The 24,835-nt window shown below is 53.5% G+C and overlaps 1 protein-coding gene across 5 annotated transcripts in view; it reads right to left on the reverse strand.

The window, feature by feature from the left end:
- Gsg1l (GSG1 like) overlaps positions 1-24,835 on the reverse strand; it is a 172,290-nt gene that overhangs the window by 113,056 nt on the left and 34,399 nt on the right. For 4 of the 5 annotated variants that reach the window (XM_026392180.2, XM_026392181.2, XM_026392179.2 and 1 more), the window contains exon 2: positions 11-58. The exons of the other annotated variant lie outside the window; for it this stretch is intronic. In XM_026392180.2, coding sequence (XP_026247965.2) covers positions 11-58 — 48 coding nt within the window. The remainder of the gene's footprint in view (positions 1-10; positions 59-24,835) is intronic. 5 annotated transcript variants of the gene reach the window in all.

Raw genomic sequence — 24,835 nt, forward strand, 5'->3', positions numbered from 1 at the left:
TGGCACTCACCTTTCTCCGACGCCGGGGCCAGGTCAATGAAGCTGCGACATTTCTCACCTTTGAAAAGAAAAGAAGGGTTTTCAGAATGTGACAGCACCCCGTCTGTCCCGTCCCTGTCCCCGTCCCTGAGCCCGGGAGCCAACAGCGCCCCTAACCCAACCCCAGCTGCGACGTCCCGGAGCCCCGGTGGCCAGCAGCCCGCTGGGCCCGACCTCCTCCCCACCCAGGGGCCCTCCCGGCCGCCACCCCAACCCGGGCGCCTCCCGCTGGGCTCCCGGCTGACCACGCCGGCCACAGGCGCGCATGCGCACAAGTGGACCGTGTCCAGGAGGGAGGTCCGCAGATGTCCCGTCCCCCCCCCCCCCCCCCCCCCCCCGCCACCCAGGTCCCCGACATCCCCGTGGAGGGCCAACTCCACTCAGCAGCAGCCACAAGATTGGCACCTGGGTCCCCTGGATGGGGCACAGGAGGCTCTGGTTTGCCACGGTCCCTGCCTCCCACGGTGGTAAGGAGGCTCAGAGTAGCTGAGCCACCAGCCTGAGTCACACAGCAAGACTGTGGTGCCGAGACTGTAACCAACCATATAAAGAAGGGTTTGCTGACAACCAAGAACTGGAGGGAGAATTGAAACCAAAGAGGGGGAAAGGAAGTGTTGTTTTTTATTTCAAATGAATTTAACCTTTCTTTAATAATGATGGTTCTCTCCAAAGCTAGAGTGGGGTAAATGTGGTAAATATCCAAATTCAGACCAGAGCAGGGAAACACGTGGGGGACCTCCTTTGGCCTTCAGGGGCACTTTCCAACATCATAAAACTGAAATTAAAAATTAGATTTTACAATCACCTCAAAGTTTTGTTTTGTTTTTTTCCCTTCTGATTTTAAAAGAAATTAAAACATTTTCGTGGCCCATGAAAGCTTTGGAGGCCCTCAGCCCTTGTCTCCTGGGCCTGAGGGGGACACAGGCTTTCCCCAGCCCGGTTCCTACTCCCACTGAGCGCTTTGTCTTTCATCTTCCTCAATGGTTTGTCTGAGGTGTGACTCCTAAGCCATGCCGTTCATCCATTTACAGGGCACAATTCCAGCCGGGTGTGGGGAAGCATGCTTGTAATTCCAGCCACTTGGGAGGCTGAGGCACAAGGATCAAAAGTTTGAGGCCAGCCTCAGCAACTTAGGGAGGCATTGCCTCAAAATAAAAAATGGAAAGTGCTGAGGATGTAACTCAGTGGTAAAGTGCCCTTGTGTTCAATCCACAACCAAAAAAAAAAAAAAAAAAGTTTAAAGTCATAAAATAAAATGTACAACTCAATGGTTTTTCAGTGTATTCTTACTGTAGACACAAGATTGTGCGGCCATCACCACAATCAGTCTTAGATCATCTTCATCACACCCCAAAGAAAGCCTGTACCTATTAGCAGTCCATCCTCATTTCCCCGCCTCCCGGCCCTAGGCTACAGCTAATCTATTACTGTCTGGGCATTTCACACAAATGAAATCAGGCAAGCTGGGGTCTCTGGTGACTGGCTTCCTTCACTGAGTCTGTTTTCAAGGATGCCCACGCTGTACCACGACTCAGGACTTCATTTCTTTTCATGAAAAAAAAAAATATTCCATTGTATGGATATATAGTGTCCCCTCTCCCCTTCTCTGTGATTTTTCTTCCTAAGATTTCCATTACCTGTGGTCAACTGCAGTCTGAAAACAGTAAGTGGAAAATTCTAGAAAAAAAAAATTTACAAGTTTTAAACTGTGTACTATTCCAGGTAGCATAACAACGTCTCCTCCCCTCCCACTGTGTCCTGCCCAAGGCATGAATCATTCCTCTGTGCTACGTGTCTGTGTTGTATATGCTACCCGCCCGTTAATCACACTTTGGCCATTATTTTAGATTGAGTTATCTTTTTATTATGAGTGGTAAGATTTCTTCCTATATTCTGCATACACATTCCTTATTAGACATCTGATTTGCCAATATCTTTTTCCTTTTGCAGGTTCTACTTTTTTTTGATGATGTCACTTGAAGGGCAAAAGTTTTGAGTTTTAATGAAGCTCAGTTTAGATAAACTGGATTTTTGTTTGTTTTGGTGGTTTTTTTGTTTTGTTTTGTTTGTTGTGTTTTTTTTTTTTTTTTTTTTTTTTTTTTTGGTGCCAGGGATTGAACCCAGGGGAACTTTGTCACTGAGCCACATCCCCAGCCCTTATTATTATTTTTTTATTTTGAGACAGGGTATCACTAAGTTGTTAAGGGTCTCACTGAGTTGCTGAGGCCAGCCTCAAACTTGCAATCCTCCTGCCTCAGCCTCCTGAGCTTCTGAAATGATGGTGCTGTTTATGCTTTGAATAGCATATCTAAGAAAGTTTTGCTTAACCCAAGATTATGAAAATTCACCTCTTTTTTCTCAGCGTTTTGTAATTTTAACTCTTCCATTTATGCCTGTTTTCCATTTAGAGTTGCTTTTGGGAGGGATGGATAAGAGATCCTCATCTAGGTGACATTCTGTCTTGCCAGTCGACCTGTTGAAGACAGACTATTCTTCGCCCACTGAGGGGGGGGACACTCATTCTTGTACATTAAGTTTGTTATTAGCTGTGTTTTACTCTTGTCCTTTGCCGGGTTACGTAATTTACCTTCTACTGGGTTGAGTGGCTTTATCAGGAACGGCTGCTCCCTCTTGCTTTAATCCCATAACAACCTGCAACGCACCCCAAGAATCCCCATGGTAGAGACAGACAGACTGAGACTGTTACAGCTTATACATGAAGTGTCTCCCAAAGACTCGTGATGTGCTGAGGCTCGGCCCGTCAGCAGTGTTCAGAGGTGAGGCCCTGGGGAGGGGATGGGAGCCCCAAGGCTCTGACCTGTTGGTCGGTGAATCCACTGGGGGACTCACCGTCTGAACACCCCATTGGGAGGTGGTAGAAAGTTTAAGAGATGGGACCTCGGAGGAGCGGGTCCTTGGGGGTGTGCCCTCGGGGACTAGATCCTGTCCCTGGTCCACCTCTCTCTCTGTCCCCACCCCTACTTCCTAGTTGTCGCGATCTCAGCAGCGTTACCCCTCTGTGCTCTCTGCCACGATGTCCTGTCTCACCTCAGGAGCAATGGAGCCACCGACCATGGACTGAACCCTTGAAACTGTGAACCCCAATACATTTCTCCTCCTCTAAGTTGATTCTCCCAGGCATTTGGGTTATAGCAATGAAAAGCCCAGGCTCCAAACATCCAGACCAGACATCCCGCGAATGATAGAACAGGACACCCCCGGGTCCATACACCCCGAAATCCCTGCCCCAGCCTATTCCCAGATATCCATTCCCATTGACTACGTCAGGACCTTCCACACGGGCCAGAGGGAATCCCCAGGGGCCCATCTCCAGGTCGGCAGGGAAGATTCTCAAGGGGCTGAGTGAGTGGCTCTCCCACTTCTGTTTCTGCTGGACAAGGCCAGGAAGAAGAAGTTAGAGCTGACATGGTCCACAGCCCACGTGGTTGGTGTAAGGCAAAGCTGAATTTTAAGGCAAAATCATAGAACCTGAGGAAGACGGGCTGTTCCCACGGCCCAAAGTCTCACAGCTGAAATCGAAACACTAGAGATTTTTTTTTCCCTCCGAATCCTTAGTCTCCATGCTCAAGATTAGCCAAGGATTCATGAGAAAGAGATCGACCGGCCTGACGCTGACTTCGCTGCTTTTAGAAATGACCTTAACACGTTGACGCCATCGTGTGGACTGTCGTTAAACGGGTGTGTTTCATCGAGGGGTTTATTTTGGTAGAGAAGTGAAGACAAGTACATTGATCCCTCCACCACTCACACTTCCTCTCAGGGCTTGACCAATAGGTCCCAGAGCTGTGGCCTGTCACCGCCACCTGACGGCAGCATACCTTCCCTGAACCGTGGGCACCACAGATGGGCAGGCTGCGCGAGGTCAGCTCAGTGGGGTGGCCTCCCCTCAGGGGGCTCAGGTCCAAAGGAGTGGGATTTAGCTGGGCGAGGCCTAAACATCAGAAAGGTCCTCAGGCCCCAGAGGATGTCACCCACGCCCGGGTGAGAGTCACACTCCAATCCCATGAGATTTTGACTTATGAAAAAACTGAACCCTAGAGAAACGCGGGTGAGTCGTTTTGGGGACGCTCACAGTCGTCTAGAGGATCTGTCCCCTGACGGTGATGGAGGGTGGGACAGCCCCAGGGTCTGGGATCAACAGAGCCGAGTTCTAATGCTGGCTCTGCCACTTCCTGCCACAGTTGTCCCGGCCTTTCCATGCCTTGACCCCTGATAGGGGTGCAGCCCCTGGGGGTCCTGTGAGGGCCCAGCGTGGGCAAAGAGCCGGGCAGGGTGCTGAGGAGGTAGTGTCCTCGTCACCATGGCTGGCTCCCACAGGTGGGCTCCAGGGAACACGGGCCACGTCCTCTGCTGTCTCGTGGGGAGAGAGACATGGACACTAGCATACGGTGGGGAGGGGCTGGGACACTGGTCCGGAGCAGGGACCCCAGAGCCAGGCCTGCTGAGTCAGCCCGGCTCCTTCACTTCGAGATGGGTGACGTCATCCGTGGCCCGATGTCCCTACCTAAGAAAGCAAGAAGCCCCGATGCTGGTGTCCCCAGCATCTGCCACAGGGTGGGCGGGTCAGGAGGGGTTGGTGACAAACCCCAGGTAGAACAGCTGGGACAGGACGGTGGGCCAGAGTCCAGAGAGCCCGGCGGCAGCTGCAGGGGCTTATGGGCTCCTCCATGGACCAGCCCTGTGCTGCCCATTGTCACCCCTGCCATGGATGTGGCCTGACACGTGCCCTGATTTTTGACACACGCCTTGACTTCACTTCTTAAAGGTGCCGCCTTCTCCCGCCACCCTGCCCCCCTGACGTTCTAACAGAGAGAGCCAACGGGAGGCTCCACTCCTCCCCAGGAAGGAGAGTCCCCAGAGGCCCCATCATCTGCTCCAGGGAGGGGACAGCAGGGCCATTCATGCAGGTGGGAGGGGACCACAGACCAGGGAGAAGGGTCTGGGATCCACGAGCAGCAAGACGTCAGGGCCCTGGAGGATCGACGTCCCAGACACTGGGCTCAGCAGGAGCCTTGCACCAGGAAGGGACCCGCAGAACCATCTGCTCTGGGGTTGGGGAGGGACAGAGGGGACGAAAGCATTCTCCCGAAAGTTCTGGACACTTCGTGCCACTGTGGCTTGGAGGGGCCTCAGTTACGTGGAGGTGGATTTCTCACCACATTGCAGAGATGCTGGAGCCCTGCTCCCCTGGGCGTGGAGAAATCAATTCTAGGCTATTGATAAGTAATTGATCCCGTGCCTGGAGGAAGGGAGGGTGCGTGTTCTTGCCCCCCTCCGCCCTCTTGCCCCCAGACTCATCCTGAGGTCAGGGACTTGAAACCCAGCCCACACACAAGGACACCTGCTGGAGAGATCGGTGACAGGCAGCCATGGAAGGGAGCCTGTGGGGACGGCAGCAGGCGGGGATGTGCCCATCGAGATGGTTACGATCGACACCCGGACCATCTGGACCGTGGGGGCCTGGCGGGAAGCAGATGGCACCCTGGGAGGGGCTGGCAGGCAACTGCTGAGGGGCACTATTTATAGACAGGTGTGGACAGGGTGGAGGGACAGTGACCCGGTCCCTGAGGGGCCCAGCTCTGAGGGGCAGGACAGGACAAGGGTCTGGAGGAGCCCAGTCCACAGAGGAGGAGCCACGGCTGGGAGCCAGAGCCACACGGAAGCATCGGAATCAGAGATTCTGGGTGCAGCCGGGAATGTGCCTTTCCAACAAGTTCTGGGGGGCTGCTGAGGCGACTGGTCTGGAAAGCACTTTGAGAACCAGTCCTGAGAGGAATGGAGTCCCCATCAAGCCGGGACAGGGAGACAGCAGGCTGGGAGATGGCCTGATTCCCATCAGCCCCCATCGACCCAAACAAACGAGAAACCAGAGGGCCCAGGGCCCAGGCTATAACTAAGTTTCCAATGTCAGTGTTTCCTATCAATGTGATTGTGGTCCACCAGCCTTTATTGAGCACCTACTACATACCAGGCGCTGACCTAGATGCTGGGGATACAACCGTGAACCAGAAAGACAATCCCCAGTCCTCCAGCGATTCTGTCCCAGGGTGAAGTCTGTGTACGGATCAGCCCACTCTTTGGAATGTGCTCGTCAAAAAAGGGCATTCCCGGGCTCTTCTAAATGACAACATCTCTGCAACTTGTTTTCAGCAAGAAATAGAAGTTTTGTGACCACGTGTGTCCTGTTCCCTGTGGTGTCCTCAAAGCCCGGGACAGGGATCAGTGCTGCAGACGCGACCTGGAATGAACCGGTGCCCAGCACTTTCTACAGCGCCTCAGTCAGGAGCTCCCTCCAGCTGCAGGATGGGGAGGGCGTGGCCAGCACACCTGGAGGCAGGAGGGGAGGGCGTGGCCAGCACACCTGGAGGCAGGAGGGGAGGGCGTGGCCAGCACACCTGGAGGCCGGGGGAGGTGGCAAGAGAAGCCGCGGAGAGCTGGGGGCTGACCTAAGAGGAGATGCACCCGGGAAATGGACAAGTGCGTTATCCAGAGGAAAAGCCGTGGTCAAGGGCAGCTGTGGGGCGCCCCGTGGAGCCTCACACCTGCACCAGGCACAGGCCTGGAGACCCAGAGGTCGCCTTGCACACGGTGCCCCCGAGGGCCGCCCTTCCCGGCAGCCCTCCCTTTGTGCTGCCCGCCCCAGGGGTTCAGTTCTACCCTCCCCGCTCTGTGCCTGGGCTCTTGGACTTCCATCCACTCAAAACCTTCTCTCCCTCGGTTTCTCCATTTCTGGGCCCTCCCCAGCCTTCCGGATCCAGCTCCCCCACGGTGACCCGCCTGGTTCCCAAAGCAGCTGCCCCGATCCAAGAGGGGTTCCCCTGCTCAGAATTGCTGCAGTTTTATCATCTGGTAACATTGTCCCATCCTCCCTGGGGGCCGCCTGGTGGGCTGGGGTCGTAGGGGCAGGTTGGTCATGTTGCTTTGGCTCCAGGATCCAGTGGCCCCAGGGAGAGTCTGGGGTGAGTACCATGCCAAGGACCTGCCACTCATCAGAACAGCTGCACGGAGGTCAGTGTCCACCCTGTTTACAGAGGAGGAGTGACCTCCCCACGGTCACACAGTCGTGGTCTGGACCCAGGGCTGTGCTTTCCCAAAGCTCTTCCCACTGTGGAGGGGACTGACTTGAAGGCTTGACCAGCTTGGAGCAGGGACCCAGGACATGCCACGGCCAGACCAGGTGGTCTCGGAAATCATTTTTAATCATATTATAATGGAAAATTTCCACCTCTTACAAAAAGTAGAGAGACTAATTAAAAAAACAAAAAAACCCCTCATGTCCCCAAGCCCAGCTGCAATCCCTGTCAGCCACGGCCAGTGTCATCCTGTCTGTACCCACCTACCCCCACCAGCAGGGGGGGGGGGAATGAAACAAATCCCAGAAGTTGTATCTAAAATTTCTTTTTTTAAAAAAACCTTTTTATTTGTTTTAATTAGCTAATATGACAGTTGGGTGCGTTTATGAACTTTGATATATCATACGTAAACGGCTTTTTGAAGCTACTCAAAAGAGACAAATGGAAAGTCATTTCTCTCCTGAGACCGCTGGCTTTGCAGACCCAGCCCCCCCTCCTGCTGTCTCGGGGTCCCGGCTGGGGGAGGGAGGCCCAGGAGCCCTCAGTGCGAGGCCTGAGCTGAGCTGTCAGCGGGCCCATCGGCGGGCACATCCCTACTCTGGCCAAAGGCCACCTGGCGCAGGGGCTGGGTAGCAGTGGAGCTTCTGAGGAATCCACCGCAGTCACTGGCTGGCTCTGCCCCAGTTCAGGACGTCCAGCCTGGTGTCTGGAGGGAGAATCAAGAAGCTCGCGTGTGGGTGGCGAGGGAGGGCAAGGTGCCCGGGACCAGCCGGCGGCCAGCAAGGTGGGCTCACTGTGGGAAGGAGGCTTCGCCTGGACCTGGTACAGATCCCCATCCCGCCGTCCGCGGGCTGGGAGACTGTGGTAGATGATTTCTGAAATTTGGTTAGGAAGATTTTTTTCCACCTGTAAAGGATGGTGGTTCGGCCTTCCCAGGGTACTTGGAGGTTGAATGAAGAAACAGGTATGAAATGAGAAGCCTTCTGTTAGGGTTCAACTCAGAAACCTCTGCAAGGAGAGCAGCTCCTGTTTGACACCCACACCCCGTGACATTCACCACGGGTCTTGAGCCTCCCTCTTTGAAAGAGGAAGTACTCCAAGCCAAATGGGGATTGGGGCTCAGAAACCAGAAGATAGGAGTTCAAATCCATCCTCCACCTCCTGCTAGCCACGTGACCTCAGTGAGTGGCTTTACTGAGCCTTCTCCTCACCTGCCGAGGGGGAACTGTCCAAGTACAGTCATCCCCCTTATCCATGGGGGACATGTTCCAAGACCCTCAGTGGATTCCTGAAACCACAAAGAATACAAAACCCTACATATACTGGGTTTTCCAACATATACATGCTTATGATGAAGTTTGCTTCATCAGTTAGGCACAAGAAATCAATAACAACAACTAACAATAAAATACAACAATTAAAACAATATACTGTAATAAAATTATGTGAATATGGTCTTTCTCTCTTGCACGCTATACATAGACTATCTGATAACCAAGATGGCCACAAAATGCCTAATGGGTGGGTAGCATATACAGCATGGATACACTGGAGAAAGGGATGATTCACAACCCAGGAAGGACAGAGTAGGACAGCAGGAGTTTCCATCACCTTACTCAGAATGGCCTACAATGTAAAACTTACACATTGTTTACTTCTGGAATTTTCCATGTAGTACTTTTTACTATGTTTGGCCACTGCTAACTGACAGCACAGAAAGCAAACTCACAGATAAATGGAGATGACTGTGCTGCACTCCAGGCTTGCCAAAAGCACTGAAACAGGAGAGAGTGAAAGCACCTGACCCGTGCTTGGCTCCATTAGTAGGAGCTGTTTTGTATTCCTTCCCTGGATCCCAGGTTAGAGACACACATTGCTTTTCCTAAGAAGAGCCGCACGTCTCCCCAAACCAGAAGCAGGAGGTTACAATTCTGCAACCTCAGCCTGAGCAGGTGGAGGGAGCCTGGCAGGGCCACAGGCAGAATCAAGGGAGGCAGCCAGAGACGGACGCCCAGTGCTGGCAGAAGGTGTGTGGAGCGTTTTGGGGCTGGCCAAGTTACCCTTGGCATGGGCATGCAGGAGCCCAGGTTGGCAGGGGAGACTCGAGCAGAGAGAGGGAGAGGCACTGGGGAGCCCAGCATCGTTGGCTGGATCCCCACATCCTGGGTGTGAGGATCGTGACTTAAATCCATGCCCCACCAGATGGTGTAGCTGAGGTTCTGTGGGGGGCGAGCTGGGGGTGCAGGGGCAACTGAAGGAGCCAGTAACCCTGGCATCCCAAAGTCAGCCAACAAATAACACTAGCTAACGGAAATTGTGCAGGTCCCGTAGGTCAAACCTGGTCTCCGGGCTTTCCATGTGTAATTCATAACCCTCACATGGCCCGGGACACCCCCATTTCACAGATGAAGAAACTGAGGCACAAGAAGATAGAGTCACCCATCCAACGTCACACAGCTGGTGGAGGAGAAAGGACTGGAATCCAGCTTGGCCCAGAGCCTCTGTTTGGACCACTGCTCTCTCTGGTATCTTAGCAGAGCAGGCAGGGTCTGGAGAAATCCATCCTTCCTCAGGGGAGTCCCAGACGCCCTCCAAGGGACTCCGCCTGCAGCAGGAACGCCAGCAGCCTTCAGAAGAGGCTCCTTCGCCAGGGCCTCGGATCTGCTTGGTTCTGAGCTTGGTTCTGAGACCCAGATCCCATGAGGGCTCGCCTCCTGGCAGGTGCCCAGTTCGTTTTCTCTCCAGTAGGTGCTTCCTCTTGCTGGGAGGGCCAGGAAGCCTAGGGCCTCATCCCCTACAAATGTGCCCCGTGGCAAAGGATTTCAGCAGCTTGGCGAGGGCAAGAGTCCACACACCTCCGCGGGCCAGATTCAAGGAATGTGGCACCGGGAGCCAGGAGGAAAGAAAATGCCAGCAGATCCTGCATCAAGCGGCTCCTCTCTCCGGCTGGCAGCAGAGTCTTGGCAAGAGCTTCCTTGGAATTCTCCGGAGGCTTCTGCCAGTTCAACTGACAGGGCAGCAGATGGCACACACTTATCTGCTGATGATATTTTGATTTATTTACCTCTTACAGATGGTACCAGGCCTTGGGTTCTGGCAGGAGTCCAGGGTGCGGGTCAACTTTCTGAGGATAATCGTTTCTACAAGTGGAGGAGATGCTGAAGACCAAAGCCCTGCCTGGCATCACCACTGGGGCCACCGTGGCCACCAGATAGCCCTTGCTTGGGCACTCGGAGCATTGTACGTAGATCAAAGAGTCAAGTTCGTTCTAAAGAATTTGAAAGCTGAAGAACCTGAACTCTTATCTAAGATCATCGTCGTAGTGGTTGGATGGAAGAACTTGGAACTCACAGACCATGAGGTGCAAGTCCTAAGTCCGCCATGTCCAGCTCTGTGGCCCAGGGCTGGACTCTCTGGCTCTTAGCTTGTGTATCTGTAAATTGGTAAAATGGCCATCTTCGTCACACGCAGTGGACAGAAACAGCTAGCTGTCCTATGTGCCAAAAGACACGCTTCTCTTTCCCCAGTGGGGAATGACCACTGACAGGCAGCTTCCCTGCCAGGTATGATATTTCCCTGCATGCCCTGCATCTGGGAAGGTGTGTGACTGTGTGGGCAGAGTACTGTGTAGCACTTCCTGGGAGGGCTCTTAGGAAGAGAATGTGCCCTGTCCTTTCTCTTCCTCTTAGATGCAGAGGGCTCCAAGTCCCTAGGAAATGATAGAGCCACAATGTGGAAGTTTCCTAGTCCTAATCACAACATGGAAGAAAACTGCCACCTACCAGGACAACAACATGTACTGAACCGTTGCATGAGCAGGATATAAATTTCTGTGTAATTCATGGGCATGTCAGGGGTTTATTTGTTACAGCAGCTAGTGTTGACCTATACACAGGCTAACTGGGGAGCAAATGAGAGGAGACATCTGAGGTGCCTGGCACATGACAAGGACTCTGTAAGGATTCATTATTTGCAACATTTTCTAAGAAAGCTTGATAAGTCAAGGATGTTGTGATTTTTTTTTTTTCTGTCACATCCCATATGTTGGGTTTGGATAGAGCAGGCAAATCTCTTTTCCCAATACCTTAGTCTTGTTTGTGGCCTTCATTTGAATTACCAGGAATCCTTCATGATTTGTCCTCATTCCTCACACGCGTGTTTTGGAAGCAAAGGGTAAAGCTGTGGCTGGAGATGCAGATGACGGGGTGGGGGTGTGGGGGGGTGTGGGGGGCTTGCCCAACTCCGACGAGGCCTCAGCTGGAGCCAAAAAAAAAGTAAAGAGGCCAGAGGAGCACAGGGTAGTTTTTCTGAGGTGGACCATGGCTGACCCAGGAAGATGAGGGGTGCGATTATCACACTCCAGTTCTGCCTTGGAAGAATTCTCAGTTCTGCTAGGGAAATAGCAGAGCAAGTAGGGACATCAGTTTCCAGATGCAGAAACCAGATGTGCAGCCAAAACTGGGCCAAGCACACTGCCTCCTCATCTAGAAGCAGCCAGCGTCCCAGTCTCTGCCACATAACATAGTACTACGTCACCTGGCTGAGTGCTTACCAGGTGCCAGGTGATGTTCTGAATGCCCAGGAGGCAGAGGGGCAGTTACTATTCCCATTTTATGGATGGGGAAACTGAGGCACCACAAGGAGAAGGAACTCCCCCCAAGGCACAGAGATGGTGAGCGGTGGACCCACTCCAACTCCAGAGTGGGTCGCTTTTGGACGGAACTTGTAAGGAGGATCTGATGTAGTCTGCTTGACTTGGGGCCCAAGGAGCAGGACTCCTTCTGACACGACCAAGGACAGTCCAGCCTCAGGAAGCCCCTCAGTGGTGATGTTAGACCTCCCAGTGGTGAAAGGCTGGGAGCCCCATGTGGAGATGTCCCCAGATGCTCAAGCAGCTGGTGGAGGATGAAGCCATATCTCGGGACCCTGGGGGGGTCACCATGAGGACGACGCTGAATGACACTGTGCTGCTTTGCGAAAAGTGATGCTCCCTCCAAATTCCCTCCCAACCCCTTGGATTCCATCCAGGAGAAATGTTGGGGTTTACGTCTCCCCTCTCTAACATCAGCCTGACACCTGCTCACTTCCTGTTCTAAAAAGGAGGGTGGGCCAGGAGTGGTGGCACATGTCTATAATTCCAGCATCTCAGGAGGCTGAGGCAGGAGGATCACAAGTTCAAAGCCAGCCTCAGCAATTTGGTGAGGCCCTAAGCAACTCAGCAAGACCCTACTTCTAAATAAAATATGAAAAAGAGTTGGGGGTGTTGCTCAGTGGTTAAGCACCCCTGGGTTCAATGCCTGGTACCCCCCCCAAAAAAAAACCGAGAGGGAGGGAGGGAGGGAGGGAGGGAGGGGGAGGGAGAGAGAGAGAGAGAGAGAGAGAGAGAGAGAGAGAGAGAGAGAGAACACACACAGGAGTGTGGTGTGGGGGCCCCACAGGGGCAGAGGTGAACAATAAGAAGAGCAAAGGCCGCAGGATCCAGCTAGCATTCAACAGCGTTGTTTTCATTTATGTTCACACATACACAAGTATATAGACACACATGCACGCACACACACACATATGTGTATAAGTTCCTTCTATTTGGAGCATACTGAACTGGTTTTCTATCTCTAATTGAGATGGAAAGCTTCTCTTTTAAATTCATTTATGGAAGGAAAATGGGAGCCAATGTAGAATAAAAAGAAATCATAGTAGAACAAGGGCATGTGGTTCAGAATACATTAAAAAAATGTGAGATGAAAATGACCGAAATCTGAGAATCACTGGGATTAGAGAACTGTCCACTCCCAGGCTCACTCCTGGCCGAGCGCTCCAGGGCCCGCCCGCTGCATACAACAGGAGGGCCATCCCCTGATGGTTTATGCAAATGACATACCCTGGAGTCGTGCAGTGTACAGCCTGTGTGAGTGTACACAGCAGCCATGGATATTTTTAGAGTAACAAATATCCCAAACATACGAGGGAAGAGAGATAATCTTCTGGCCAGCTGCCCTGAAATTGGCAGCCAAAGTTCCTCACTCGAAATTATGTTATTTTCTGTTCATGATCCTCTGACAGCGTCTCCACGCTCAGGCAGCCCCAGCAGCAGTTGGGCCCGGCCCCTCATCGGGAGGAAGGATGGAGGAAACAGGCACAGGGTTCTCCTCCAAGGAGAGTCCCAAAGATAACCCCATCGAGAGGCAGGAGGATGAGCAGAGTGACTGCACATTCTGGTACAAAGGAAGCAGGCAGAAGTCCTAACACACGAGAGCCCTTGAGAGATACACGAGCCATTCTTGAAAAAGCCAGTTGACATTGAAAGGCAGCTCACCAAGGAAACAATCCAAAAAAACCCAGGAGCAGAGAATTCGTAGTAAGAACGCCACGGTGGGCAAGGACTACAGAAACAACCAACAGAAACAAGGGAAGATGCTCTCAGGGTGGCACCTTGATGTTGAAAGACTCATACAAACATCAGAACCAGGTCAGAGGCAGGAGGAGCACAGGCCTCTACCTTAGAGAGATCTGACACTGGAAAGACCTCGTTTAAAGACTGCAGTGACACTTTTGTCTTCTCCCTCTTCCCTAAAGGCACAAATTTTAATTACCTACCCAGGGCCAAAGTGACCAGGCAGAAGAAAATGGAGATTAGCATTCACACCTGACATGTGAACACCCTGCTTGTCCCCAGGGCCCCCCTGGGTCCAGCCAAGGGCCACTGAGGAAGAACCTCGCATGTTCTGAACAGTGAAACAGACACACACAAGAAACTCTACTTGTGCTCAACCATGCCCACCCATCATCCACACACACGAGGCCCACTGCCTCTGCCTCTCCCCAGGCCTCTCTGCCTCCACCAGGCACAGGCATATTTGTAGAGATCAGGTCTGAATTCTGTCCAGGACTCTCCCCTAGCCTTCAGGGCTCACCAGGGGCATTATGACCTCAGACATTTATTTAAATTCAGACTCCTAAAAATGCATAGTCTCAGAGACCAACAATGCCACTTCTTGGAATTCATCTTCCACATGGGCAAAACAATTCAAGGTCAAGAACATTCACTGAAGCATTATTTAAATGGCAAAGGACTAGAAAGAATCTAAATTTCCATTAATTAGATTAGAAATGTACATTCGATTTATGGAAGATGCTCACTCATTAAAACGAACAAGATAGTTCTCTCAGAACATTAGCAAGGAATATCAATATTAATTTGATACAGAATGTCACATGGAGACGTGGGAATCCACTGAAGTCGTAGAAAAAGTCCAAATGCTTGCTTTTCTGTCCAGACATTTGTTATCCAAGACTGTATCAGTTTCCCATTGCTGCTATAACAAAGCACCACACACTTATTAGCTTAAAGCCAGAGGTCCCCCAGAAGTCTCCCTGGGCTAGAAAGAAGGTGTTGGCCTGGCCACGCTCCTTTGGGGAGGCTCCATTCCCTTGCCCTGTCTAGCTGCTTGTGGCCACCCACAGTCCTTGACTCAGGGTTCCCTTTTGGTTCTCAAAATCCACCATGTTGGATCTGGTCATTCACAGACACACCTCTCTCTCTACTTATGCAGGAGAAGTTTCTCTACTTTCAAGAACTCACATGACTTGGTCGGGCTGATTAGGATAAAGATAATCCAGATAATCTCCTCGTGTCAAAAATCCTTAATATAATCCCAACTGAAAACATCTCTCTGGCCATGTAAGCTAATACATTCACAGGGCTTATGGTGGACATCCCTGGCAGTGTCGGGACAGTATTCTGCCTACCACAGATACCCCAGGATCCAGCTGCCCAAGCACTTTTCAAACAGACCTCCTGACAAGGTGTCTGTTCCTCTGCCCAGAATGTTCACACTCACCCACCCAATTCCTGCTCAGACCTTCAAGTCTCCTCCTCCAGGAAGCCCTCCCCATTTCTCCCAGGCAGAATTAGTGACACCACTAGCACTTTGATAAAGACATTCGTTGTCGCTTGGTATTCCAGTTATTTGTATACGTTGTGTATCTCTCAGTAGCCTGTAAGCACTTTAAGAGTGAAAACTGACTTAACCAACCACATATCCCGCCACCTGTCACCATGCCTGGTACACAGTAGGTCTAGCTTACACTGATGGAGTGAAGGACTGGGTGCCCTCTCTCTCACAGTGGAAGGCAGTGAAAACTATTGACCCCAAATAGTTTCCTGTGTCTACTGTTGTCATTTCGTACACCCAGTGCGTGCTGGGAGCTCAATAAACATTTGCTGAGTAAATAAATGGACACTTCCACCTCATTATACTTATTACCACTTCCTATATGCCGCCCTCTTTGCTTCCTTAATTCATTTTTCACACTAATGGTCCAGGGTGGGCTACCATATTGGTTCGGGTAAATAGCAGCCGCAGCTACAGACACTTCAAGACCTCGATGGCTTCCTTCCTGGCTGCCAGTCCTGTCGGAAGCTTATCCACGTAGTGACCCAGGACACCAGGCACAGCTGCACCGGAAGGGCTGGCTGCCTACACGCCCACCTCAGCCCGGAAGTGACGCACAACGCTTCCGCCCTCAGCCCATTGGTCAGACTAGTCACGTGGTCAACTAAGCGCAAAGGAGGCCGGGAAAGGCGAAGGGGCTGGCGGTTACAGGGGTTGCGGCCGCCATTGTGAGCGTCCTGCTCCTCCTGGGGCCAGTGACACGGGGTTTCAGAGGAGTGAGGAGTGAAGACCCAGCCCTGGATCTTCCCCTACTGTCCATACAGACCAAGCCACCCCAGAGAATGGGCTGCGGGCCAGGAAGGCCCCTGACCGCCCTGGGACAGGACATTTCCTCCAGACGGTGTCCCAGCAGCCACCCACCAGACGCCCCTCGACGGTGGGCCGGGTCCGGTGTCCCAGGATCCCTGTGCCTGGCCCTGCCGCCCTCGGTTTATTCCTAAGCGTCTAAATGGTGGCACAAGGCAGACGTGCGCCGATTCTCCTCTTGATTGTCGCAAGAGGGGAGACCAAATCTATTTTTTTAAAGCAAGCATCAGATGAAGCTTGAACAAAACCAATAACTTTCAGGACGAGCGGCTCTCTAAGCTTCCCACAGACGCTCTCGGAGTGTCGTTTCTGGGGTTTATTTGGCAGTTGTTTACTGTCTGGAAAGAAATATTGCGCCTTCCTGTCCTTGTTCCTCCCCGCCTCCTCCCCGCAGCCTTCCCCGGCAGTGGGACCCCTTTGCTCTTGTAATTTAACTCATAGTAAAAACGTCCTCTGGCCCCCAGATGCCCTGCCCCGCATCAATCCAGCAGCAGCAGCCCTTCTCGAAGCCCTGCGATGCCTTCCTGCCCGTCCCTCACATCTCAGCATCTGCGTCGCTTCTCTGCTCGGAGACAATCGCAATTACAAGTCAATTCTCAGTGATTCAGAGCTGATTTATTCAGAGAGTGGATTATTCTGGCTTTTTGCTTCCCCCTTCCTCTGTGGGCTGTGTACCGCTCATTTGCACCTCCTCCAGCAGGCAAGAAAGTTTGTGAAACTCCGATTCATCAGATCCAGTTGCTGGTTAGCCATTTCTCTCTGGCCAGGGAGGCAACTGGGACCCTGGACTTCATCCGTCCTCATGGCTTCTTCCCAATTAGCCTGGATCACCCCGAGTTTCCCATGATTTTTCCAGGGACAGGAGAAGTGCAGCCACCACCAGCCTCAGCTTTTCATCTGCAGGGCTGCTCCCACCACCTGTGACGTCTGTATGCTTGACAGCAGCGTGTGTGCACATGTGAGCCTGTGTGCGTGTGTGTGTGCACGCACAGGAGACACCCGATGTTGTCAGCTACCCGCATTCAGCTTGATGGCAGGGGCTGTCTCTTTACAGCGTTGAGGGACCATTGTGTAGTGGCATATCTAATAAATACAATGGATTTTTAAAAACAAAGCCGAGAGAGACAGGCTCGAGGCAACTCAGGCTCACGGGAAATGCTGTCCTCTGCCAGCTTACTGGCATGGGGCTTGTTTTCATCCAGGAGGCCCTCTCCCAGGCCAAAGACCCTCATCTTGTGGAGTATGAACCCTGGGCTTTACTGAAGGACTGCAGGACAAATGAGGAGGTTCCTAGGGAGATCATTCTGGATCCCCAAGAGAAAGGACAGACACTGTCCTTATGGATAGAGTGTGAATCAGCCCAGAATGAGCAGAGGTGACCTTCTGCAGCCTGGCAGCCTGGTCGTTTTAGAACTGTCATCCACAAAGCCAGAGAAGCTGATGGGAAAGAGCAGGGGTCCTGGGAGATGGGGCCTTTGACTCTCCCAGCAAACCTGGCTGAGCTCCATGTAATCTTAGCTCTGGGCCCTCTGATCTCATTTTTTACATCCACTCAACAGTATGTGTTAAGTGGCCACTATGGGCGAGGCATTGTTGGAAGCACTGAGGACTCTGTGGTGAGCAAAACAAGTTCTCATTCTAAAAGGAGAGACAGTAAACAATTAGACAAGCAACAGATGGTGACATGCACTCTGCATGAAATAGGACAGGATGCTGTGATGGAGTGACCAGAGGCGATGAGGGTTCTTTGATGAGCTAATTAGGGTCTTTTTCTCCACAAAGAGAACATTCCATCCGAACCTGGTAAGAACAAGCCAGCCATGTAAAGAGCATCCCATGTCATATGCTAAGGCCCTGGGGCAGGAATGAAGTTGGAGTGCTAGAGGAAGAGCAGAGACCAGAGGGCCTGGGGCTGAGTGAGTTGAGGGGTGAGAGCAAAAGGGGAAGCTGGAGGAGCAGGCAGAGTAGGGTCTCTCAGGTCTTGGGGGCAGGGGCAGCCTGGGGAGGAGGTATGATGTAGCTCCTGGAAGCCACTGGAGGGCTCAAGCAGGAGAGCCTTGTGATCTATTTGCATTTCTAAAAGCGCTATCTGGAGGCTGAGTTACTGCAAAAGAAGCCACGCACCAAAGCTTTAGCATGGGAACTGGTTGACAAGGAGAAAGTAAGAGTGTCTCACTGAACCATCTGCAGCCAGGTCTCTCTCTGCAGCCTTGGCTCTGGAATCTCTCTTCTCGGTTCCTCTAACACAAGCTTCTCCTAAGTCCTCCAGCGCTGACCCTGTACCCAACCCCACGGAACCTGGCAGGTCTCTCAAGTTCCTCCAAATTCCCCAGAGAGAGAAGTGATTGGCCAGCTCAGGTCACATGTCCAGCTCTAGTGGTTAATCAGCAAGGCCTGAAGGGTGTGGCCATCCAAACAACATGGCTGCCAGCAACCACAACTAGAGGTGGGAAGCGCTCAGGGAGGGTTGAGCTAGGCAGGCCACGCCAACATGTTGATTCTTCAGCTGGTCCCCAGAATTCCCTTTGGCAGCCATGGTTGGCCTCCCCCATTCCTGTCTCCATCCCAATCCCAAACCCAACCCAATAGGCGGACCAGGCTGGCCCCACCACTGGGCAGCCTCAGAGCTCAGACTGGGGAGCTTCTCACCTGGGGCAACGGCCACCTCAGAACCAGGGTAACAGAAAGGAAAGGACAAATCCAAAACATGGAGGCTGGGCCTGCAAGCAGGAAGACTTCTCTGAGGACCCTGAGGCTAGGAACCAGGAGCAGAAAAACAAGCATCTGTGTGGCAGGGTCGTAATGGGGGGACATCTGCTGATGCCCGTGGTGGATGTCATGGGCCAGCCAGGCCTGGCAGGCGGCTGGGCTGAGAGCCACCAGCTCAGGCTCCTGTGTGCATAGCAGGGCTGAGGGGGAGGAAGAGCCCACAGGTTGGGGGCGGGGGCTCAGCTCAGCTCCTCCTGCAGCTCAGGGCTCCTCTCAGCTGGGGCCCTCTGGGCCCGTCCTCAGTGCCACTTGCTGGAGGCCCCAGGAAGAACCAGGGAGGACCACCTGGGACATTGGCATGTCTGGGCCTCAGTGGGTCAGCAGCTTCATTGCTAAGGGGCACTCTGGGACCAGAGGAAGGGGGACAACCAGGGGAAAATGAGGGAGAGAAAAGACTGTGGAAAAGGAAAATCAGTGCAAACAGCAGCAAGGACCAAAAAGGAAGGAGAAGGAGGCGAGAAGCAAAGAGAAACCACTCCAAGGGCCAAAGACAGAGAAGCACCTGAGTTGGAATCCAGTTGCCACATCAAATGACAACAACCTATCTCAGTTTGCTAGGGCTGCCCGAGAAGTGCCACACCCTGGGTGAAATACAGCCATGCTCCGTCTCACCTTTCTGAAGGCTAGAGGTTCAAAATCAAGGTGCTGGCAGGGCTGGATCCTTCCAGGGCTCTCCCTGCCTTGTAGATGGTGGGTTTTATGTCCACACAACAATTTCCCTGCATGTGTGTGGATTTCTAAGTGACCCTGTTGCATGAGGAATTAGGGCCACAGAATTGACTTCATTTCAACTTGATGACCTCTATGTACAACTGAGGTCACCTTCTGAGATATTAAGGGTTAGGAGTTCAACACAACTGGGGGGAAGACAATTCAATCCATTGCATTTCTTAGCCTTCCTGTTTCTCAGTGTTCTCATCTATAAAATGGGCATAATAAGGCCTTCCTCTGAAGAGTCAGTAAGCTACCAAAAAATCAAGTCTGCCATGCAGCAAGGCTTGGCCTGTGTCAGTCACATTATAAGGTCACCATAATGTGGCAGGCACAATAATGGCCCCCGAAATGTTCACATCTTAATCCTTGGCAACTTGTAAATATACATTATATGACAAGAGGGACTTTGTAGATGGGATTGCAGCTGCAGACCTTGAGATGATTCTGGATGATTCAGTGTAGTCACGAACCTTAACAGCACAGATCCATTCCAGCTGTGGTGTGAGCGGCAAGGTGTTGACAAACAGATGTGACATGCAGGGCCCTACCCTGCCATCGCTGGTTTTGAAGATGAAGGAGGAAGGTTGGGAACCAAGGCAGATGACAACCTCGAGACACTGAGATCACCCTCAATGTACAGTCAGCGAAAAAATGGGAACCTCAGTCCCACAGCTCTAAGGAAATGAATTCTGCCAACAACAGCACGCAGAACCAGGTTCTCCTGAAAAGCCTCCAGAAAGGAACCCAGCCCGGCAAGGCCTTGGTTGCACTGGACTTCTCACCACAGAACTGTAGGATCATAAATTTGTGCTGTTTTAAGTCACTAAATTTGTCATTTGTTACAGCAGCCACAGAAAACTAATACATTCTGAAAATGCCAGTCAAGTGGGAGTGGCCATCAGCTGGAGCACATCCCCAGCTGGAGGCCAGGGGGACATCAGCGCCCCCTAGAGGAAGCAAGCAACTCTGGCCGCCACAGAGAGGTCTGCACACCTGGAGGATCCCCAGGAACGAGGGTGAGAACACGCAGTGGGGACTTTGGAACCGGTACAGAGAGAAAGCCAAGAAGTGCCTGCGCCCCGTGAGGGGAGCATCTGAGGGCTCCCGAGGAGATGAGAGCCCTAGGCCCCACACTCAGACCTCTCCCCTCCTCAAGAGAGGACCCCAACTGTGATAGGCTGAAAAGTGGCCCCCCAAGATGTCCCCATTCTAATCGCCAGAATCTGTGATATGGGATTTTGCAGATGTGATTAGGATCATGAATTGGAGAGAAACCCTGGGTTATCCAGGGGGGTCCAAAGGGATCACAAAGATCCTTCTAAGGAGCAGGGATGGGTGTGGCGGGGAGAAGGAGGGGGAGGAGGAGGAAACAACAAAGAGAAGGGCAGCGGGCGAGGATCAGAACAGAGGTGAAGTGGAGCAGGGCCACAGCAAGGCACACAGGTGGCCCTTAGAAGCTGAGAACAGCAGGGAGATTGAACCCCCGCGGCCGCGGGCCGGAGCCCAGCGTGACCACCAGCTCAAAGTGAGGCCGCTGAGCTCCAGGACTGGAAGAGAGTCCTGCGCTGCCGTGAGCTTAGGATCTGTGGGCGCCCTGGCCAAGACTGGTTTCATGGCCAGCCACTGCTGTCCCTTATCTGGCCACTATAGCAGCCTCAGGATGTCCCAGCCTCCCCTCCCCTTTCCATCAGTTCCAACCCGGCCACCAGCGAGAGCGTCTTGGAAAGTGATCCGACCACAGGCCTCCCTGCCTGCCCTCCAGGGGCTGCTGGTCACAGAGAGCAGCCCACGTCCTGAGTGGCTCTCGTTCAGCTGAGCCACCTGGGGCCTCTTGAAAAATGACTTGTGTCTGGGAGGTGGGACCCAGGTGGCCCTGGAGTGCAGCCAGGTCTGAGCGCCGTGACCCCTGAGCTCTCCTTCCTGCATCCCACCCTGTCCTGCACCCTCTGCACCCGGGCCCTGGGGCTTCCTCACGGTGCCACACGCACCAAGCACCAGCTCACCGTTGCGCCTGCCTGTCCTGTGATCCTGGGGACCAGTGGGACTCGCTCCCTCCAAGAGGCCATCCCACCTCCCATCATCACAGCACCCGACCCCACACACCCTGGCCCTTGACCCTGCTGCAGGTACCTCAGCGGCACGTACACCTGACTGGGGACAGAGCTCTGGGGATAAGGCTGGGTTTCCGCCACTCGCTGACTCCTGGCACTGGCCGGGCCTGGCAGCGACCACACATCTAAGTGGCTGGATGGGTAGACAGATGCTCTGCTCTGACACCCACACTCTGGCCACGCTGGGCCACCTCACCAAGCACACTTGGAAGGTGCTGGAGGGTGACTGTTGGCAGGGTCAAGTTCAGAGTCGGGGGAAGCAGCTTTGCCGGACAGAGGGAGAGGCCTCGGGAACTCCTGGGGGAACCCAGGTAGAAGGGGAGGGCCTGTGGGTGACAGATGTGCCCTGGAACCTGTACTGTGCGTGGAACCTCCCACGGATCTTCAGTAAAGTCAGCGAATCCTTAGACGCTCTTTGAGAGGGATTTGTCACTATGGAAACCTAACAAGGGACAGTATCACATCTTGGCGCCAACCCCACTCAGGAGGAGACCTGGATGCACAGGAGGCCTCGGGAGAACGTGTGGGGGCTTGGACTCCAGAGGCGAGGGCATCTGTGGGGCCATGTACTAGAGGTGCCTGGAGGCACAGAGGCCCCGGGTGACGCTGGGGTTAAGGAGGAACCCACCAGAAGGCAAAGCAGCCCTTTGTGAACCTTGACCTTGGAGCTCTGCCATCCCAGCGCCTTTCCTTCCCAGGGCCTTCCGTCTGCAGGACAGTGGAACCCGGCTTCTCTGCTTTCTGGCTCCAGCTCCTCCTTCAGACCTGCCCCGTAAAGAGGAGACCACGCATCCCCTCCCGCTGGCCATGGGAAGGAGCCTGGGTCAGGAGGAGCGTCTAAAGGTGGCAGCCAAGATCCTCACCCAGGAAGTCGCTCCTCCACTGCTGGTCCCCGCCCACGGGACGGGAGGTCTGAATGGCACCCAGGGGAAGCAAAGGGCATCTGAGAACCCTGCAGGGGACCGGGCCAAGGAGCAGCTCTGACAGGTCGTCCTGGCTGGAGCAGGCTGGCAGGGTCGGCTCCCCAAGGGGGACACCCCATGACCGCCAGCCCCCGGGGCAGGGCACAGCAGCCCTGCGCGCAGACCCTCGTGGCCACTTGAAAAGGCCTCACCCTAACTCCCGGCCAGGCGTCCTGGGCAGCCCGCGGGTCCCGAGGGCAGAGGAACTGGTTGGCACTGCAGTCACCAGAGAAGGACGGGGAAAGGACGGGGAGTTGACAGCTCAAAGCCAGAGCCGAGCCTTGTCCCAGCGGCCCCTGCTGGAATGCGGCCCTGGCGTGGCATCCTGTTGGACACCCTCCACCCAAGACAAGGACCAGGGAACTCACGCCCCTCGGGGCCACGGCTGGCAAGACCAAGAGACCAGGAAGAGGGCTGATGCCAACCGACACCACACCTCCCCCAGGGGCCAGGGACGCGAGGGGGGGGGACTGCGGAGACCTGGAGAGCAGCGCTGTCTCTCCAGAGAGGGGCGTGCACTCGCTGCAGCCTGTCGAGGTCACACAGCACCCAGCACTGCCAGAGCCTGTGTCCGCCAGAAGCCAGGACCTTGACTTCAGGTGGAACGTCCTGGGTTTTCAGGTTCTGCGTGAGAGCAGTTGCTCTTTGGCCCCTGGACCCAGCCTGGCCTCCCCTTGGGGGGCTGGGCACTGGCCTTGGCAGTGGCCATCTTGGACCCGTGGACGCCCCTGGGCTCCGGGGCAGTGAGTGGCCTGCCTGGCTCAGACTCTGACGTGAGAAGAAGCTTCGAGCTCCTGTAGCCACCCGTATCCTGCCTCAGCAGCTGGACTTGGATCTTAGCTGACCCAGGTGGCCGCAGAGTCCATCTGAAGACACCAAGTGAGCCCAGCCGCCACCAGCTGCCCTTTTGCAGCCTTGACCTCAGGTGACGTTCTGAATGGAACCTACTGGATCACGCCGGTCCCCTACTTAGAACCTCAGCGAACTCACAGCGGCTCAGTAAATCCCAACTCCTTACACCCAGAGCAGGCCCACCGCCACCCTGCTTTTGGTCTCATCTCTCGGGCGCCTACGCAGGCGCTATAACTACTCCAGACTGCCCACAGTTTTTGAGCCTCCAAGGTCACCGCCTCCTCCAGGCAGCCATCTCTCCCCCAGGCTGAGTCAGTCTCGCCCTCCTCTGCCCTCCCACCACCCCTTAAACACACCCTATTAATAAACCCTATGATAGCACACATCATGTGGCGTTCTAATTGTGTTAAGCTCGGAAAGCCAGGGCTCTGGAGGCAGCAGGCTGAAAGCTACATGCCACACTCACATGCTGTGTGATCCAAGGCCAGCTACTCAACCTCTCTGAGCCTCAATTTCCTCATCTGTGTACTGGTGACAATACTGTTTAACCATTTAATAAGCACGAGACAGAACTCCTCTTATAGTCAACACTCTTCCAGGTGCTGAGCATGGAACACTGCACCTGTCATTACAGAGCTTAAAAATCATAGCAGGGACAGAGCGGAAATAAAATCCTACCCAAAAGTGGCTGCTGTACAGTTCAGATAATGTGCAAAGCAGGGCTGGGGATGTAGCTCAGAGGTGGAGCGTTTGCCAACATGCAAGAGGCCCTGGGTTCCATCTCCAGTATCAGAAAAGGAAAAAAAAATAAACATATACAGAAAAAAAAAAAGATGTGATACACAAAGAGATAATGTATATATCCAAGGTAATTTGGGAGAGGGTCACAGGAGGTTTCCTTGAGGAGGTGACCTTTATGAAGAGATATAAAATAGGAGCTGGCTAGGCAAGTGAGAAGGAGCATTGGGAAGAAGCAAGAAGGGTACATGCAAAGGCCCTGAGGCAGAAGAAGAATTTCTATTCCTGGAGCCCAAAAGGGTACTGATAATGATTTTGGGGGCAGAACAACTGTGTCTTTGGAACTCCAGGGCCCCTGAACGGTGTTTGGTGCCTAGTAAATATTACCAGGTATCGGCCAAAGGAGTGAGTAGCTCTGTTCAGAGCCCTCCACCTCTGACCCAATGACTACGTGACCATGCACTGGCTCAGAAATACGCCAGATGCTGTGCTGGACATGGAGGTGGATGTGAAGATGCACCAGCCTGGATCCTGCTCTCAGCCGGTGCCACAGTTTGGAGGGTGAATGTGACCCAAAGACCCAAGGCTTGGTCCCCCGGGTGGCATTCTGGGAGGTATGGAACCTTTAGGAGGTGAGGCCTACCAGGGGGATCATGGGACCCTGGTCTCTGCCTCTTCCTCCTTTCTCCCTGGCTCATGAATGAAAGCTGTTTTGCTCCAACACACTCCCTCCATGATGTGCTGCCGCATCAGAGACCAAGGCAACGGGGCCACTCAATCTCAGACTGGAACCTCTA

This window comes from Urocitellus parryii, chromosome 9 (genome assembly GCF_045843805.1).
Source record: "Urocitellus parryii isolate mUroPar1 chromosome 9, mUroPar1.hap1, whole genome shotgun sequence".
Lineage (NCBI taxonomy): Eukaryota > Metazoa > Chordata > Mammalia > Rodentia > Sciuridae > Urocitellus > Urocitellus parryii.